We start from the raw sequence: 16478 nt of genomic DNA, 5'->3' as shown, positions 1-16478 counted from the left end.
TCCATCATGCGAGACAAAGAAATGTTCCACTCGGCTTGCGGTTCGAGTACGGACCGAGTGACTACTGCTGCTGGGGTAAAGGAGAAGATCCGCCGCTGTGTTCGCAGCCAATGAACGCTGTTTTGGTGTCCGATGCTCGCCCTTAGCTCGTTGCTTGATATTTGATATGGATCGAGGCGTATCTCGAATTTGTCCTCACGCGTTTCAAGTCCGAGCAGACAGAATTTTGGGGACAAAGCTCTCAAGTTATGGCAAGCACGTATACATGTAGGCTGACAGCCATATCGCTGAAGGATGCTTCCTTATGGGTTTCGTGAGGCCAGCTCGGATTCAGATTCGCAGTATAATTATGGTCAGATTCTGACCAAGCCTCACAGATCCGCAAAGCTTATTGGTCGACTATTTGCGCTAGCACGTACGTGAGCATTTCGGACCCAAATCTGGTGTTCTGCATGGTTTGGTTGCACCCTCAGCCACTTCTGCAACTCCGGACCATGTGGTTGTCCGCGCCAGTCCTACCTCAAGCCAAACGTTCAGATATTGACTGCAGTCAGTTGGTCACAAAATGACATCTTGTATATCGCAATATCATCTATGGTCATTCAATGATGGCAAGTACTGGGACCTTTTGAAGACCGTGCTTGCACTTGCCACGACTGAAAGAGGTTAAGCTTCTGGTGAGATCCATCTTACCAGGCTCGACCCACGTGCTAAAATTGGTGCAAGCACCACAAGGCCAAAGTCTAAGCGTCCAGTCGGCGCGGCCTCACCAGTCGGTGAAAACCGTACCGACCGCAAATATTACTGCAACGCAGCCGAGTTTCGGCACAAGCAGACAAGACATCTAGAATTGATCATGGCGACGAAAAGTTGAACATGGTTGATTCTGTGTATCGTCCCTATGCATGCTTGTTGAATCAAGCCTGTCACGCTGAGAATCGTCAATTCTCCCCAATAACACCACAACGAAAGCCAAACATGCTATGCACACTCAAATGCCACCTCGTCCTGACCACATCACGACTTTTCAATAGCCGCATACGGTGTATCTCGGCGCGTGTATTGAACAACAGCCGGCGCCATAGGTCTGGAGAAAAGAGACGAGAAATCTGTGTCTACCACACCCCTTCTGCCTTCTGGGTTCGCAAGCTTGACATACCGCACAAATGTCGCAAGGACAGTCGTGAGCTGCACATACGCAAACTGCTCCCCAATGCATCGGTGTCGGCCTGCGCCGAATGGCAGATACGGTGAAGACGCGCCTTTGCTGATCATACCATATCCATAATCCTCAAACTCCTCCTCGACACCTAGCCCGGTGTATTGCAGCTTATGTCCTTCGTCCCATCGATGTGGCTCCCAATGCAATGGCTCCGGAAAGTATTGATCTTGCCGCGATGTAACACCCGGTGCCGACATAAGAGTATGTGATACAGGAATGCCATATGTTTTGGTGGTAGTCGGTGTATGCGCTGTGATTGACAGCGGGGACTTGACCCTACGCATGACACTGTGAATGGGCGCGTGTATCCTTAGGGTTTCCTTCACAACCTTGTTGTGCAGAGGTAGTCGCGCGAGGTCTTCGTAGGTTAAGGGAGGCAGGTCTTTACCAAGAACTTGCCGTTGTTCCTCAAGTAACTCGTCTTGGATATCAGGTCGAGTAGCAAGTCGAAGCAAAATCCACCCACTAGTAGATGAGGACGAGTGTTGACCAGCCATGAGAAGGGCAATCATCATATGTGCGACCTCAATATCAGGAACCGGAGTGCCATCCTTGTACACACACGACATCAAATTTCTAATCATATCCTGTTCGCCGTCCTTGGAGTTGAGATCTCCCCTCCTTCTTCGTTCCTGAATGATCTCCATATACGTTTGTGCCATCTTCTTCTGCGCGTAGTCTCGTCTACGGTTGTGAGGCAACGGAACCCATGGCAGCATGAAGTTGATGGGGCTGAAGCCCATATCGAGATCGTGGTACAATTCAGCGAACGTATGGTCGAACTTGTCTCGTACTTCTTTTCCTTGAAGAGACCTTGACGCGGTATAGATAGTGAGCTCAGCCATAGCAGGCGAAACATCGATCTTGCCCTGAGGAGGAACAAACTTGTCCTTGATGAAGAGCTCAGTCTCGCGCTGAATCAAAGAGACGTATTGCCTAAACGCTTCCGTAGTCAAGCCGAATTTGACAAACTTCTTCTGCTCCATCAGCTTCGAGTTTGGGCAGTCGTAGACAACACCGGCACCAAATACAGGAGTCGTGAGGCCAGTGTAGACCTCCTCAGCGTTCACATCTTTCAGTTTGCCATTCAGGATGAACTCGTTTCCAGCGGTTCCCAAGCATACCGTGACCTTTCGGCCAAGCAGGATAAACGTAAAGACGTCGCCATATTTCTCCTTGCAAGCGAAGAAGAAGTTGAAGGGATCGATGCCGTAGGTCACTGTGCTGCCGATGACAGGAAGAAGGTGGAAGACGACTGGAGGTTCGTTCGAGTTCTTGAAGAGGATTTGTTGTAGGACGTTGAGGGTAATAATAGTAACGATGAAGCCCAGGGAACCGATGAGCACGAGCTGCCAGGTTGGGACAGACTCGGCCAACTTTTGCAAGGGCTCTGCGACAACTGCGACCAGACCCATATCGGCTTTGGTGTTGTAGCAATAACTCTTGAGGTCGAATGGACTGCCACCGCAAGAGCGTTGAAAAGTACAAAACAAATAATTTTGGAGACCCCTGCACGTAAATCGGCTCGAGGAAAGCGCCACCAGGAACTGGCAACCGCCGATTGGTTCCTTCTTGAGGGTCGGATCTCGCTTGCAATCTGCTCCGTCATCGTGCCACTTGCCACTCGTGAACCAATCAAACACATGATATCTGCTTAGTAAGTAATTCCTGTATTGTCCATGAATCAACGACGCACTCGTGTTGCTCAAAGGCAGGGATCGCGCTCGTACGATATGTGGTTGGCAAGCTTCTTCTGACTCTTGGTATCTCAGGTGTGACGACGCACTCTCGGATCATGAAGGCTGGTGGGACCACTTGAGCACATGTGCGAATAAAATTATGGCGTCGTGAGGCTGCACTCATACTTTGATCTCAGCAGGCTCCTGTCTTAACAGGCAGCAAGCTAGCAGACTCCCGCATGTCAGACAGCCTTTCATGATCACCCGCCTACCAGCTATACAACAACGTTGAATTGCTACAGTAGCATTTGTCGACATGGCAACTCAGACCACAAAGCAAGACTCAAGCAGCGCACCACCCTTCACTGTGCATCCCTCCCTTGCCGCCTACCAGGTGCCATACAAGACATACTTGTCCACCGTGCCCAATAATGCCTTTACCCCCACCCTAACACCTCGCTATATCGCCGTGGGCGCACTGACATTCGATACTCATGACCATATCCTTCTCATCCAACGTGCCTCTACCGATAGTATGCCGAATCTCTGGGAGATCCCTGGCGGCGCCTGCGACGAGGAAGATGAGTCTATTCTACATAGTGTAGCGCGGGAGCTCGAGGAGGAGTCTGGGCTCATTGCAACGAGTATCGGACCGCTGGTCAATGATGGATACGTGTTCGTCACGAGTACTGGAAACGTGGTATGCAAGTATAGCTTTCTGGTGGAAATCGCTGAAACCACCAACGACACCCGGGCAGACAGCGGTAAGCAGGAATTCGTTGACGTAAGGCTGGATCCCAGCGAGCATCAGAATTATGTTTGGGCTACGGAGGATGAAGTGCGTTTGGAACGAGTGAGCGATATGGATATCAGACTCACGAAAGCCGAGCAGAAACAAATTATTCTTGACGCGTTTCAGATGAGGCAGAAACTAAAGAACAACTTGATGGTTGAGGCGGACGGTGGGACAGTAACGGGATGAAGCGGGTGTCGGAGGCATTGTATGACCTGACAAGCTTCGAGGCTCAACAAGTTCTCATACTTCGTCTCATATGAAGATCAACACGTTGAGGTCCGTCGTCACTGCTATGTTTGTTGTCGCATCGCTGGAGATGCAACGGCGAATGCTCCTGCGACACAATCGCAGCTCGTGAGTCGAAACGTGAGGCCACGGCACCATCGCACCTGCCACGTGGTTATAAGCAGATGTTCCTTCTATCCAAGTTAGCACCAAGACATTATCTGACAGTCGACACTTCACGCCTACATATTCATAACGAACACCGCAAGCCTACGAATCTTCATCAGTATGCCCTCGAACCGCAGAAGTGTCTCCGTCAATATCACCAATATCATCGACTACCTCATCCTCGTAATCATTCTCATCATAGTAGTGATTCAACGTTGGACATCGCATGAGCGCCTGCCAGAAATTGGATGTGTGCCGAACGCCATTATCCGTCCTTGCGAGGCTGGACAAGCATGCCTCTTTGACAGCACCAGTACAGTCGATTGTCGCGCATCGACTGTGCCAACGACAACTGCAGCCCCCACGAAGCGGTCAAACGTCATGAATGGTGCCACGCAACTGGAAGGGTAAGCATATGTGGAAGTGTCACTGTACCTGGATCATGCTAACGTGCACCAGTGACAGTATCATTCATGGAGGTTCAACGTCCCCTGCAACAGCAACGACCAGTGGCATGCCTGCGGCATTCACAATGCTCTCTTAGCCTGGAATTAGCATCTGCATGGCGCTATCAGCATGATGTGGCATATCAAGTTCTGGTCCTTGATATCTTCACCTCAGATGATGAGACAGCAACCTTAGTCTGATCACAAAATTGCGCCAGCAGAATGAAGAGCTCAGTAGATAGCTTCCTATGATACATTCATGCGCAATTGAGCATCAGATTCGCTTCCGGCATCTGGCCTGCCCGTGTCTTGCACGTCTCGTCTCATCTCGCCAGCCTTAATGTACCCGACATTCTACTGCACGTCGAATCAGTCCGTTAGCTCATTTGTCCTCCCCGATAGTCCCCCGCCGTGTCACAGAGGAGCGATCGCAGCATCCAGAGCCCATCTCGCAAGGCTCTACACGCGAAGAAACTGTTAGCAGCTTCCAGTACCTTTAAAACAGGCATGCATCAAAATCTATGCACTCATTTCCTTGACAGGCTCATATACATTCAATCAATCTTTATCTTCCTTATTACTTCTCCTCTCCTTGTCCTTCCTCCACTCTTCCCTTATCTCCTGCTCTCTCATCGCACGAATGAAATCATCGATGTCCATCCTCTTCATGCGATCATTGTTGGCGGCGAATCGATCAGTTCCACCTCTATCCAGATCTTCCTCCAATCGCATGCTAGATTCCTTAGGTGGTTCCCTGTCCGCCCAAGGATCTTCCGGTTCAGGTTCCTGTGCCCACCACTCGTAGTCGTTCTCGTGGTGCGTCGCCCAAGGTTTAGTCGGCGGGGTGTAAGCCCACCACGTATAGCCCCCCTCCTCATATCCGCCCTCGGTATACATGTAGCTTCCAGGTTCACCTGCCATGTCCTCCTCCGGTACATGGCATCGGAATTTCTCGTATTCCGCTGTGTCGTACAGATTCTTCTCGTTGATCAGCTCGAAGGCGTTATTGATTTCCTTCATCTTTTCTTCGTTAGCATCTGAGGGACCTGCCTTGTCTGGATGGTTTTGGAGAGCTAACTTGCGGTATGCTTTTGTGACTTCTGCCTTTGTGGCGGTCGGGGCCAGCCCCAGGGTGCCGAAGGGGTCGAGTACTGCGGACATGTTTGTTGTGTTTGGTGGGTGTCTTGGATTTGCTGGAATTGAAATATGGTATCCGTGGTTTCTAGTTGATATGAAGTAGGCCTGCTACCTGTGTTTGGTAATCCTGGACGATGATGATGATGAAATGAGGGTGAGCTGGGGGATCGTATGCCATATATGTATAGGATTCGACACTCCTCTGACCGATTGTATCTTTGTCTCTATGCACAATGTGCGGGTGGAGAACGGAACAAAGGGCTTCATCGCTCGTTGTCGGACCGACCAGTAGGTGTTGTATCCCGTGAACAAAGCTCGTTAATGCACGTCTTGCTTGATCCTCCAGATTAGCGGCAGTGGTCAACAAAACATGTCTCTGTCGTTCTTCAAGTATCATACTTGCAGTGCATCGTACGAACCTCATTAGTGTAGGGCTGAAACATGAGCAGATATCGCATTTTGAAGGGCTGCCAGGTAACGTCCATATCTCTGCAGTGCGCACGACAATGCCGTCTTCACTTTCGGTAATGGAGGTGTCTCCGAAGGACGCATATGGCAATCAGATAGGGTATGCGATTGTGAAGCTTCCATCCGTAAAAAGAATAGGTATTCCGAACCACATCAGAGCGGACGCCAGATACATCTTCTTTGTCGGATTAGACTGCGTACCTGGAACAAACCGGAGAGATAGGGCATGTGCAGAATCTGTAAGTACAATAAAATTGACCACATTGTTTGAAAAGCTTTGGTCTTCTTAACGTAGTGAGGAAGGCGCAACCGAAAGTGCACGTGAGGCAGTCACGGCCACAACCCAAGTCTAGGTAGCCGGGCATGGAAGGGACGTCGACGTCTGGTGCATGCAGTGTATACGGACAACAGCTGATCAGTATGGTGTCGTACAGGCTTCAAGACTGCCGATCGTCCTTCCCGCGGCTGTTAGTTGTGTTGTCTGCACTGCGTTGCATGCATAGTTGGTGTGACATCGTGCACTCAAGACGAGGGCCACCCCACTCAGTGTGTAGTCGTCAGTTTGACAAGAATCAGCTATGGCTCGAAGCTCGCGAAGTTGGGGTAAAGATGTGGTTTGCGTACTTCAGGTGGATCGTGAATGCACTGAGTAATTGAAATCTCTCTTCTTGCAAGCACTGCTTCAACACAACGAGAGTTGAACAAAGTAGAACACTCGTTGGGGCCATACACTGGCTGATCGCCGGTTTTCTTTTTCTTGCGAGGACCACTTCGGCGATCATAGAGGGGATTTCGTAGCAGCCGTCGGCCAAACATCATATTGTGGAGTAGGCCGTCCTGTGTTCGAACACAACAAACATGCTCACATGTACACGAAGGACATGTGAACAATAACAGCTCTTGGAGTCCCCTGGTCCGCATCGCTAAGGTATGTAATCGGCTGGATTGGGTGCCAGGCATATGTAGTACGGGGCTCCTTCCTGATCTGCTCGAGTGTTAAATCTTGCATATCTGCCTGGCTCACCGTTGCGCTTTGCATCAAGCCCGCTTGGATGTTGCGATTTCATGGGGTACCATTGGTGATTAACAGGCAGATCATGGTGTACCCCATAGATCTGGGCGGCTTGGCTGTTCTAGAAGGTCGGTGAGGTGCTGTTACACCATTAGTAACAAGCTTCAACCCTCATCTAGTCACAGCTTTATTCCACAATGATTTACAGCAAGAGAAGTGGAAGGTCTTCGGGCTTAAGCTCGAAAGAGGCAATGGAGCACCACGTGCACGTTGGCGGGACCGGCTTTACCCTTTGGGGAAAACACTAAGTCACTGCCTAATGGATGCGAAAGGAATGGAGCCCCGAACAGTCAGCAGCTCGTCAAAAGCAAGCTTGCTACGCTGTAGAGAACGATCTTGGCGAGCTTCGTGTATCAGTTCAGCAGAGGCTTCGTGAACTTTTGTCTCGCTTCCATGAAGCTTCAAACCAGCGCAGTCTCCAAAGCAATTGTATGAGTCGCTTGACGCTTAGTGTCAGGATAGCACGAGCGCATATCGGAGTACGTCTCGACACGATAGTTGACTAACAAGTGGTACTGACGAGGGTAACTACCCCAGCAACTATTGTCTGATAAGTCAGCAAGCCACAAGACCTGGTGATTCGACAAATATCTCAAGGTAGTCCAGAACACCTGCATCAGGTCGGCCTTGTCACGATGCGCAAGTGTCCACACGTTGGCCCTTGTCGCCCGCTTCACATCCGGCTGAGCTCTGTTCCATCTTCTGCACAAGATGCGAAGGCTTCCATTGGCCCTGACTTTCGAGGGTTGCTAAAAGATACATTCTTCATGGCTCTTGTAATGTTATTGCAAACCTGCAAACAGGAGGTCCACCAAGTCACTGCCTTTATCGGCTTGATCCACCATGTCTTCGCGCCGAACGAACGCATCGGCAGGATCTGCACTCCGCATTAGTGAATGTCCCTGAGGGTGACAAAGCGCGTTCCACCAATCTGTTTGCTAAACAAACTGTCCATGACTCGTGAGTCCCACAGCCAGCGGCTAGTGCAGGCTCGCGAGGTATCGCCGCGTTGCGCTGGGTCTCGATACAACCTTGTAACGCCCGCGCCAATGGGGCGGATGTCAAATTGGGTTCGTACCGCATTGATAACTCATCTTGTGTTGCTGTAGGGATGGTGTGGCTCCAATTCATGGTCGAATAAGGGCAGGTACAGATCCATGCCTTGCCTTTGGGCTGCAGAGATTGCATTAGTTGTCGAGGCCTTCTTCGATGCAGGGAGAGAGGACGTATTCGATTGCGAAATGCTGGGAGAGTCATCCTTGGCAGCAGATCCTGTTGGCGTGTTCGGACGGGCTCGCTGGGTCTTCTCGAAGTTGGAGATTTGCTGGCGCAATTCAGCATTCGTCGCTTCCAAATCACCATTATGTTTTTCCAGGAACTCCACATATGTTTCTAAAGTTGCCACTTGACTGGCTGCTTCTCTTATCTTAGCTTCCTTGCGGGCTCGGAACTTCCTTTGAGATGCCCTATTCTGCTCGCGTCGTCGTTCCAGTCGGCACTTCCTCGCTTCCGCTTCAGTCATCCTGCATTTAGCACAAGATCCTTCGTGATGAGGGTCAACAGGCATCACATCTTCAGCCGACGTTGTCGATGCGATGGAGTAAGACCTAGAATGTGAAGCGGATACCGTAGGCTTCTTCGCATGCTCATTTTGAGCGGGGTGCTGTCCCTCGCCGGGCCATGTCAGCCTTAATTTAGGACCATTGTTTTTGCCATCAGGTAGGGGCGAGCCCAGTACTGGCGAGTCCACGGTATCGGAGGGTAGACTCGACGATCTTGAAAGGCTGAGGGATGGCGGAGTAGACGCGTAGCTACCGACGCTGTCCGATACCACCTGCTCTTGCCAGCCCTGAAGAGTGAAGGCGACATCGTCGTTGTATGGTTCCGTTATTGGCGACATGACTGGGTACGTGAAGAACTCATCCATTGATCCATTGAATTGCTCGGAAAAGTCCATGGCGACATCCATGCTCAAGCTGTTTGCACAGTGATGTGTCTCTCGTCGAGAACTGGGCGATGACAGGAGCTAGGACGACTATTTGGTAACTCAGTCCGAGGTTTATAGCTCCGCGAGTAACAATTTTCGACACAAGGAGATGCGCCAATCTCTTATATTTGCTCGGGAGACTTCGTCATGTCCTCGTGGCTACCGTCGGCGAAAGGTGCTCACATAAGGAGAGCAGATTCCTTGCAGCATCCACATTTGATGTATCATGCAAGCCATAAAGACCCTGCAAGGGTAAGGACAGCTCAAGGGTCTTCACAACCCCGTTTTGTAGTGACTATAGTCGTGAGCCGAAAGGTTGTGAACGCCGTGCTTACCTAACAAACCGGACAGTCTTCCAACGTGTGTACAAGCATCATGTTCGAGCCTTAGAAAGAGACGTGAAGGTAATTCTCCACTTTCCGTTTTTGCATAGTGCCTGACAATGCAGATTCATGAGCACGGCATCGACGCTTAAACGAACCGATACTGCCTGGATCAACTTTCTTGGTAGAACTGGTACAGATACCTGAAACGGTAAGCGCCAGAAGGTATTAACCGGTATTAGTCGGCAGAACCAGGCACTTGAACTGCCAAGCCACTGCCAAAAAGATCCGAACACGTCAAACCGTAGGGTGGAAAGTGCCCCTAGACTCGGCGCCCAAGGGACACAGAAGTGCCTGTAGCAATAGAGAGCACTAGCCTAAGTCGAGCCGGAGCTTTATTTCATCAACAATTTCGCGGTCCGCGCCTTTTTGGCAGTGGCTTGACTGCCAACCAGATGACCCGGAGACGGCGAGCCACAAACGCGGACAACGGATACAACAGATGTACTTTTGCCCTCAAACGACAATCTTGGCTTCCTTTCATCACTGATATGGATACATGAACAGGTCGTTGAAATTGATCCCCTCATTCTGCAGTAAAACATTGTTTTCAAAACTTGCATCGACCGGCATAGGCTGGAGAAGATCTGCTTGACCGAAACCAAAGGTAGGAATATTGCTGAAATCAAAAAGGTCCTGTTGTAGCCAGTCTTCGCCGCCAAGCCCAGTATACAGATCTTCGGCGGTGTTGTGACTATTTTGTTGGTCGTACTGCGACGTAGACCCTGTTGTCGCAGAAGTCTCATTGGAGGATACTCCAGATCCAAGTATGGGAATGGATCCCTGGCGCTGAGGAGTAGGCGCAGACTTCTGCTTTAAGTGGTTGAGTGATACCTCTAGATTTCGAAGCTTGTATTTTAGTACACTAGGAATCTGCCAAAACAATTCATATTTGTTCAGCGTGGTAACAAGCAGATCGAAATTCGATTGTCCTAGCCGAGAGTCAAATCCTGGAGGCCCGAACAGTTTGGCCACAACGAGGCTGGCGGCAGCATACCAGATCGAGTTAGCTATCAATGGGTTGACAAATTGATAGTGCTGTGGCGACGAATTGCGTATCACTTCTGCTATGAGATTTGCAGCATCAAGATAGCGATCCCAAAATCGGCGTCCATTGTCCATACCATTTTCGTGATGTTGGGTGGTAAGCGTATCAGTATCCTCTGCCGCCGGTCGGCGTTTTTGCTCTGTGCTCGAGTTGGCGATGGTAGATGTCGTACGGTACACCTCGGGTGTACATAGCATCAACCGTGCCATTTGACACATGACGTGGATGCAATACCTCGCGGAGTCCAAAGCCTGCGTAGAAGACCCTTCAGAATACATCGGACCATCGAAAGCAAGATATCTTGCCTCCCAGTTGAGTTCGGGCGGCAGTGACATGTGAGCGCAGCGGAGACAGTTGTCGAGGAAATCCCGCATCTTGGGCACAAATCTCTCCTCAACGCCATCAAGCCCCTGTACTGCAATATCAAATCCTATTCTGCTGGCCCAAACTTCTGGGAACGAACCCATCTTGTGCGCATCGAACATGTAGGAGTTGACTAAAATGAACCACGTTTGAGGACTTCTGTTACCCGAATCGGCGATGTCTTTCCATCTCTGCGTAGCGTCAGCTGCAAGGAAGCAAGTCGGGGCTGGGACACCAGTGAACCAATTCTCATCGGGCACAGGAAGGAAGGTATAGTTCAACCGTTCATCGATGGCATTGGGGAGCCTGCGAATGGTGCTTGTAAAAATGTCCATCTCCCAGAGCGCCCACCAGATGCGCCGTCGCTCCTCGGAAACTATCCAACTTTCGTCCCTAACAGCTTTGCCAGCATGCGGCTCACTGTTGATAGGATTTGCATCTATCAAGTGAAGGCGTAGTTCATATCCCATTCGTATGCAATCACCCAACATCCTCCAAGTTTTGCCACGCACGCCATGTATAAGCTTCTGGAAGGTGACTAGGTAGAACGATTGCAGCAGATGTAAGGGCGGGTCTTCGTCAAAACATTCCTCGACACATTCATATTGGAGCCGGCAGGATGCATCTAGCATAATTGTGGCTGAAAGACTACTCTCCTTGACCGATGGAACACTGTCTTTGAATCTCAGAGCATACGAGAATAGTGCCGATAAGAAGGCTTGCAGCTCTTTCCGCGAGGCGATTGAACTCAGTTTCTGCTCGAATGTTGGACGGTGAAAGAGAGAATGCGAAGTCATGGTCCTGAAGTATGCTTCGATCAAATCCCACCCTTGTTCAATCGAGCAGCCAAGCCTCGCGCAGGCCTCCCCGAATCTGGTAAGAAACAATGCTTTGTCGTTCTCCGGGCGATCATTGCGGATGGTGTCGCTGTCTGCTGGATCGTGGTCGGGATGGACGATCCTTGAGAGAAGATCGTCTGCTCTGGCTGTAGCTTTGGGACTGTGAGAAGGTGGGCTCACTGCGTTACTGCTACGGCGTACTAGGGATTGGATTTGTCCATAATCGTGACTTTGCTGGTACGGAAGCGGACCTGTTGGCGGTGTTGGCAGGCTTGGTGGAACACTTGGGGGACTACCATCGAGCTTCCGCCTTTTCTTAGCGTTCTGAGCCCAAGATGTGGGGGAGCCTGCAGCAATTGGTGAGATCTGTACACGCGGTCGTCTGTGTGTCCCAGCCTTTGGACCAGGTTTCTGAACGGTAAGCGGGTATGTGCATGGTCTGGAAGACTTATTGCAGTTTGCGCATGAAGGCAGTGATCGATCACATTTCACCTTTTGCCTGCGGCAGTGGCTGCAAGCAAAAGATGATTGGCCAGACTCCTCGGACAAATCATTGTGTATCAAACTACCGGCTGATGATATTTGTGGTGCCATGGGCAGAAAGATAGGCTCGTTGTGGTGTCCAGTGCCATCACAGTTGCATTGTCAATAGCAGTGGTCAAATCAGTTGCCATCCCATCAGACCCTTAGGCATGCGTAGATACCTTTGTCGTAACTTTGTGTACAAAGCAGTTTGTGCAAATTGAGAGCTACCTAATTAACTGCATGGTGTTCGCACAGAATGGGAAAGGCCTTCTGGTGAGCTCTTGCCTCGCCAAGACCTGACCTCCGCTCCGGCCGTTACACAGTTCCTGCCTGAGGCAATAAAGACCCGGGGATATAATTGCTCCACAGCACCAACCACGCCATGGCGCCTAGGCAGGTCAGGATGCGGATTCGAGGTCTGAGCAACGGCATGCGGCAGTTAACGACGTGAAACCCATGTCGCTGCTGACCGGCTCGTCCACATCACATCGCAAAGCCGCCGGAATTGGACTTCAGGACGCCGATGAAGCTTCAACATTTATTACGAAGAGCCTAAGCCACAGTATCTACTACGAACCAGCCCCTCCCTGAGACCACGTTCACGATCTCTTTGCCGTAGCGCACGGTGTTGGGATCACTACGAGTGGCCATGAATCTCTCACGTACACTCTGAGACCTATGAAGAATAAAACTTTCATTCTCGATAGCACCTTCTACGACCAACCGACATGTCGGCACCTAGGAAGCGCGCCCCAAAGGCCGCTCCTAAGAGGGATCCTCTGGCCGCCCTACGCATGTCGGATATGGTCATTTCGAAACCATTTCTGCCCATCGAATTGATATCGCAGATCGTCGACCACCTGACAGCAGCTGATATGATCTGCTTTGCTAGGGTCTCAAGAAAAATGCATGAGATGGTATACGATGATGCTAGATGGATTCAACGCTTGAAGAGAATGGGTGTCTGGAACGATACTGAAGCCAGGAGAACGGCGGGAGGTCGCCCGTCAGTCTCACAGTCTGGAAGGAAATCCACGATAGATCACACAATTGTGAATGGCAAAGGCAGGCCCGAACTCAACATTAATGGCCTGCCCATAAATTCACAAAGTGCCTCCAGTATAGCGAAAGCCCGCACTCTTGATGGCTTCGACAACATATCATTCGGCCCTGCTTCCACAACACCCAGTAGTCCGATACCCCGAGAGGAAGCGATTCATGCATTAAAGAACGTGAAGTCCGTTCGAGGGCAAGCGAGGCAAGAATATGGAAGAGTACACAAGGCACTCAATCCCTTCTATGTTGATTCCATTCGCGCGGTTTCATATCAAAACACGCGCATATTTTCTACCTTTGTGCTTCCGGAGGAGCGTGCAATGATGTTCACTCAGATAAGAACGTTCGCCCTCAGCGACTTTTCGCCAGGGACAAGGCTGCGTGAGCAAAGAATCAAAGAGCTGATCTCACAGTACGACACTGCTGCGTTGCTAGAATTTCGATCAGGCTATGAATTCAAGGACATTGAAGGACGTATGAAGCAGTACGCCCATGTCATGCATACCTTGAATGGCGGTCAAAGCAGCGTTGACCTGTTCTTGAACGACAATCGCCTACTATCTAGGAGGTCAGAGTTTGGTAGCGTGTCCGACTGCGTCGATTATTCCCTTGGCTATGGTCAGCTTTCTCTCGAGAGGGTGCAGGCGTACTTTGATAGACTAGGAGACGCGTACAGGCAGGAGGCAGCTGTCATCTATGCAGTCTTTCCTCAAGCGACCGAGGTATCACTGCTGTATCTTGAGAAGTTTGGCGAAGAACTCTTGCAGCCTTTTCTAACAGCTCTCTTCGAGGATGCTCGCACGAGGAGCACGTCAGTCTATCTACGTGTCTTATCTGGTAGTCTGCAGACGACTAGCAAGTTCGTGCAAGACTATGCTCTACCAGAAAATGCTGATGAAGACATGGTCAACCGTGCCAGTACTGTGCTAGTGAAGCTCTTCGCACCACATCTCCAATCGTACCTCGACGAAGAGCTTGCTTTCTTCAGGCAGAAAGCTGAGAGCGAGGTGCAGCGCTGGGATCGGGATCTAGCAGAGCAAGCCGCATCAGCCGAAAGCTTCCTCATGTCAAACGTCAACCGCACAGCCGACAAGAAAGACTTCATGGCCTCTTTCAAAAAGGTTGTCATGATGCCAGTCAACATCCTACCCTCTTTCTCCAAGCCAACCATCAGGCGCGCAGATAGTGGACTGAATGCAATTGCTCGCTCAGACAGCCCAAAACCACGACCTCTGACCCCATCATTGCCATCCGAAGCACCAACAGATGAGCTAGCAGCCAAAGCAGCACTCATCACTTCTCGACTCGATAACATCAAAACGCTCTTCAGCATAGACGTCGCTCTCAACCTCATCCACGCCGCAAAATCGTCTCTCGAACGGGCAGCTCAATTCATTGCTCTCGGTGGACCATCTGGCGAAACAGCTCGAGAAAGATGCTCAGAGATCTACTTGACCCTGGTAGACACAATCGGCAATAGACACGTGAAAACCGGCTTCGACAAAGCCATCGAACACCTCTCCGCATACAATCCTCGTGCCCAGACACCAACCGATTCGAATGCTCACCAAGGACCAGTCGTTGCACCACTCACCACATTCCTCGAACTCGTTAACGTCGGCGACCTCATTCAGCAGATGCTGGACGTCTTCTTCGAGCAGGAGATCGTGAGAATGGGTATCGCGCGGCGCGACGACTTCATAGCCGCGCCCGTGAAGGAGAAGAAAAAGTTCGAGCAGATGCTTGATGAACATGTTGCGGCTGGTCTCGGTAAGGGTATCGATGTGCTGATGGATGAGGTGGAGTATTTGTGTGCTACGGAGCAGTTGCCTACTGATTTCAACCCTATTACTCAGGTGTTTGACGCGGAGACTGCGAACAAGCGAGCGAGCGTATTCGGTGTGGGCGATATAGATGTTAGTCCAACGAAGCCGTGTTTGCATATTGTGGATATCATCAGCAAGCATGTCAGCATGCTGCAAGGGAGTACTGATAAGGCATTGATTGATGTCTTTGTACAAGAAGTTGCGCAGAGGCTCTTCCAAGCGTTGGTCAAGCATATCAAGAGACAGAGAATTAGCCCGCTGGGTGCCATGCGACTGTTATCTGGTAAGTAGCCTCCTGCTTCATGGATCTCCAAAGTCAGCTAACACCTGATTCACAGACCTGACAGCCTACACCTCCCACATAGCATCCTACCGCAACCAGAACCTGACATTGTACTTCAACGCTCTCCGCGAAGTATCTCAAATCTACCTCTTCGAAGCCAGGACCAACAAGGAAATCGACGAGATGAGTGCCATCATTGCCGATGCAGAACGATATCGAGGGGTATTTACTGTAGAAGAGGTGGTCGAATTCGCAGAGCGCAGAAGTGATTGGCTCGCGATCAGAAGTAAGGTTGAGGGACGCGTGAGAGGGGAGAATTGTGTGCTTATGTAGGAAGGGAAGGAAGACCTTACTAACGAAGAGTTGGCTAAACATGTGCTTGGACTCCACGGTGCAATAGTATTGCTGATCACACAATACTGACTGCGAGGAAAGCGCGGTGCGACTTGATCGTCCGTTTCCCTCGTTACACCATACTGAACCTCCGGATGTCCTTATTTGAGCAAGACATCCAGAGATCTCGGTCTTTGCCCCGCGAGACACGCTGTGTTGACACGTTTGAGCTTCGTCTCTAAGTTCATCTATCCAAGAATGCTGACGGCACGAAGAGAACTTCCGCTACCAACTTGGCACGAACTGAGAAGCTGTCATTATCGAGCAATTATCTTCAGGGTTGTCTCAATCGAAGGAGCGAATGGAAAGTAAGGTCACCGACACGATTTTCACTATCGTCCATACTTGGTCCGTCACGCGATACCCTTGCACTATCTAGTGATTTCTTCACTACTTGGGGTGGACACCTTGGCTTCGTCATACGCGGCTTTCAGACTATTCGAAGTGCCGACTCGTCGCGACCAGGAGTAGGACGTGAAAAGTTTGGGTACCATGGTACGCTAACCATCAAGAATCCTTATCATGCTCCTCTCTAGAGCTTTGGAAAGGTCACATCCTCATA

The 16478-nt window shown here is 50.5% G+C and overlaps 6 protein-coding genes across 6 annotated transcripts; 2 read left to right on the top strand and 4 right to left on the bottom strand.

Moving 5' to 3' along the window:
- Positions 1-1017: 1017 nt before the first annotated feature.
- On the bottom strand, positions 1018-2637 carry ERG11 (Lanosterol 14-alpha-demethylase; the record flags this gene model as incomplete). The annotated part of the gene is made up of 1 exon (XM_064873117.1): positions 1018-2637. The coding sequence occupies one exon, from the start codon at positions 2635-2637 to the stop codon at positions 1018-1020; it is 1620 nt and encodes a 539-aa protein (XP_064731775.1).
- A 580-nt stretch (positions 2638-3217) lies between these two features.
- PMZ80_004692 (uncharacterized protein) lies at positions 3218-3883 on the top strand (the record flags this gene model as incomplete). The annotated part of the gene is made up of 1 exon (XM_064873116.1): positions 3218-3883. One exon carries the CDS (start codon positions 3218-3220, stop codon positions 3881-3883), a length of 666 nt encoding a protein of 221 aa, XP_064731774.1.
- A 1211-nt stretch (positions 3884-5094) lies between these two features.
- Positions 5095-5697, bottom strand: PMZ80_004691 (uncharacterized protein; the record flags this gene model as incomplete). Its single annotated transcript, XM_064873115.1, has 1 exon — positions 5095-5697. The coding sequence occupies one exon, from the start codon at positions 5695-5697 to the stop codon at positions 5095-5097; it is 603 nt and encodes a 200-aa protein (XP_064731773.1).
- Positions 5698-8303: 2606 nt separating this feature from the next.
- Positions 8304-9170, bottom strand: PMZ80_004690 (uncharacterized protein; the record flags this gene model as incomplete). The annotated part of the gene is made up of 1 exon (XM_064873114.1): positions 8304-9170. One exon carries the CDS (start codon positions 9168-9170, stop codon positions 8304-8306), a length of 867 nt encoding a protein of 288 aa, XP_064731772.1.
- Positions 9171-10066: 896 nt separating this feature from the next.
- Positions 10067-12427, bottom strand: PMZ80_004689 (uncharacterized protein; the record flags this gene model as incomplete). The annotated part of the gene is made up of 1 exon (XM_064873113.1): positions 10067-12427. One exon carries the CDS (start codon positions 12425-12427, stop codon positions 10067-10069), a length of 2361 nt encoding a protein of 786 aa, XP_064731771.1.
- Positions 12428-13086: 659 nt separating this feature from the next.
- RCY1 (F-box protein: endocytic membrane traffic, recycling ReCYcling 1) lies at positions 13087-15856 on the top strand (the record flags this gene model as incomplete). The annotated part of the gene is made up of 2 exons (XM_064873112.1): positions 13087-15523; positions 15579-15856. 2 exons carry the CDS (start codon positions 13087-13089, stop codon positions 15854-15856), a joined length of 2715 nt encoding a protein of 904 aa, XP_064731770.1.
- Between the last annotated feature and the right edge of the window lie 622 nt (positions 15857-16478).

The sequence above is a fragment of the Knufia obscura genome, assembly GCF_036327395.1.
Source record: "Knufia obscura strain CCFEE 5817 isolate CBS 148926 chromosome Unknown scaffold_4, whole genome shotgun sequence".
NCBI lineage: Eukaryota > Fungi > Ascomycota > Eurotiomycetes > Chaetothyriales > Trichomeriaceae > Knufia > Knufia obscura.
Note: the sequence above shows the minus strand (reverse complement) of the source record. Positions and strands in the feature narration are given on the sequence as shown.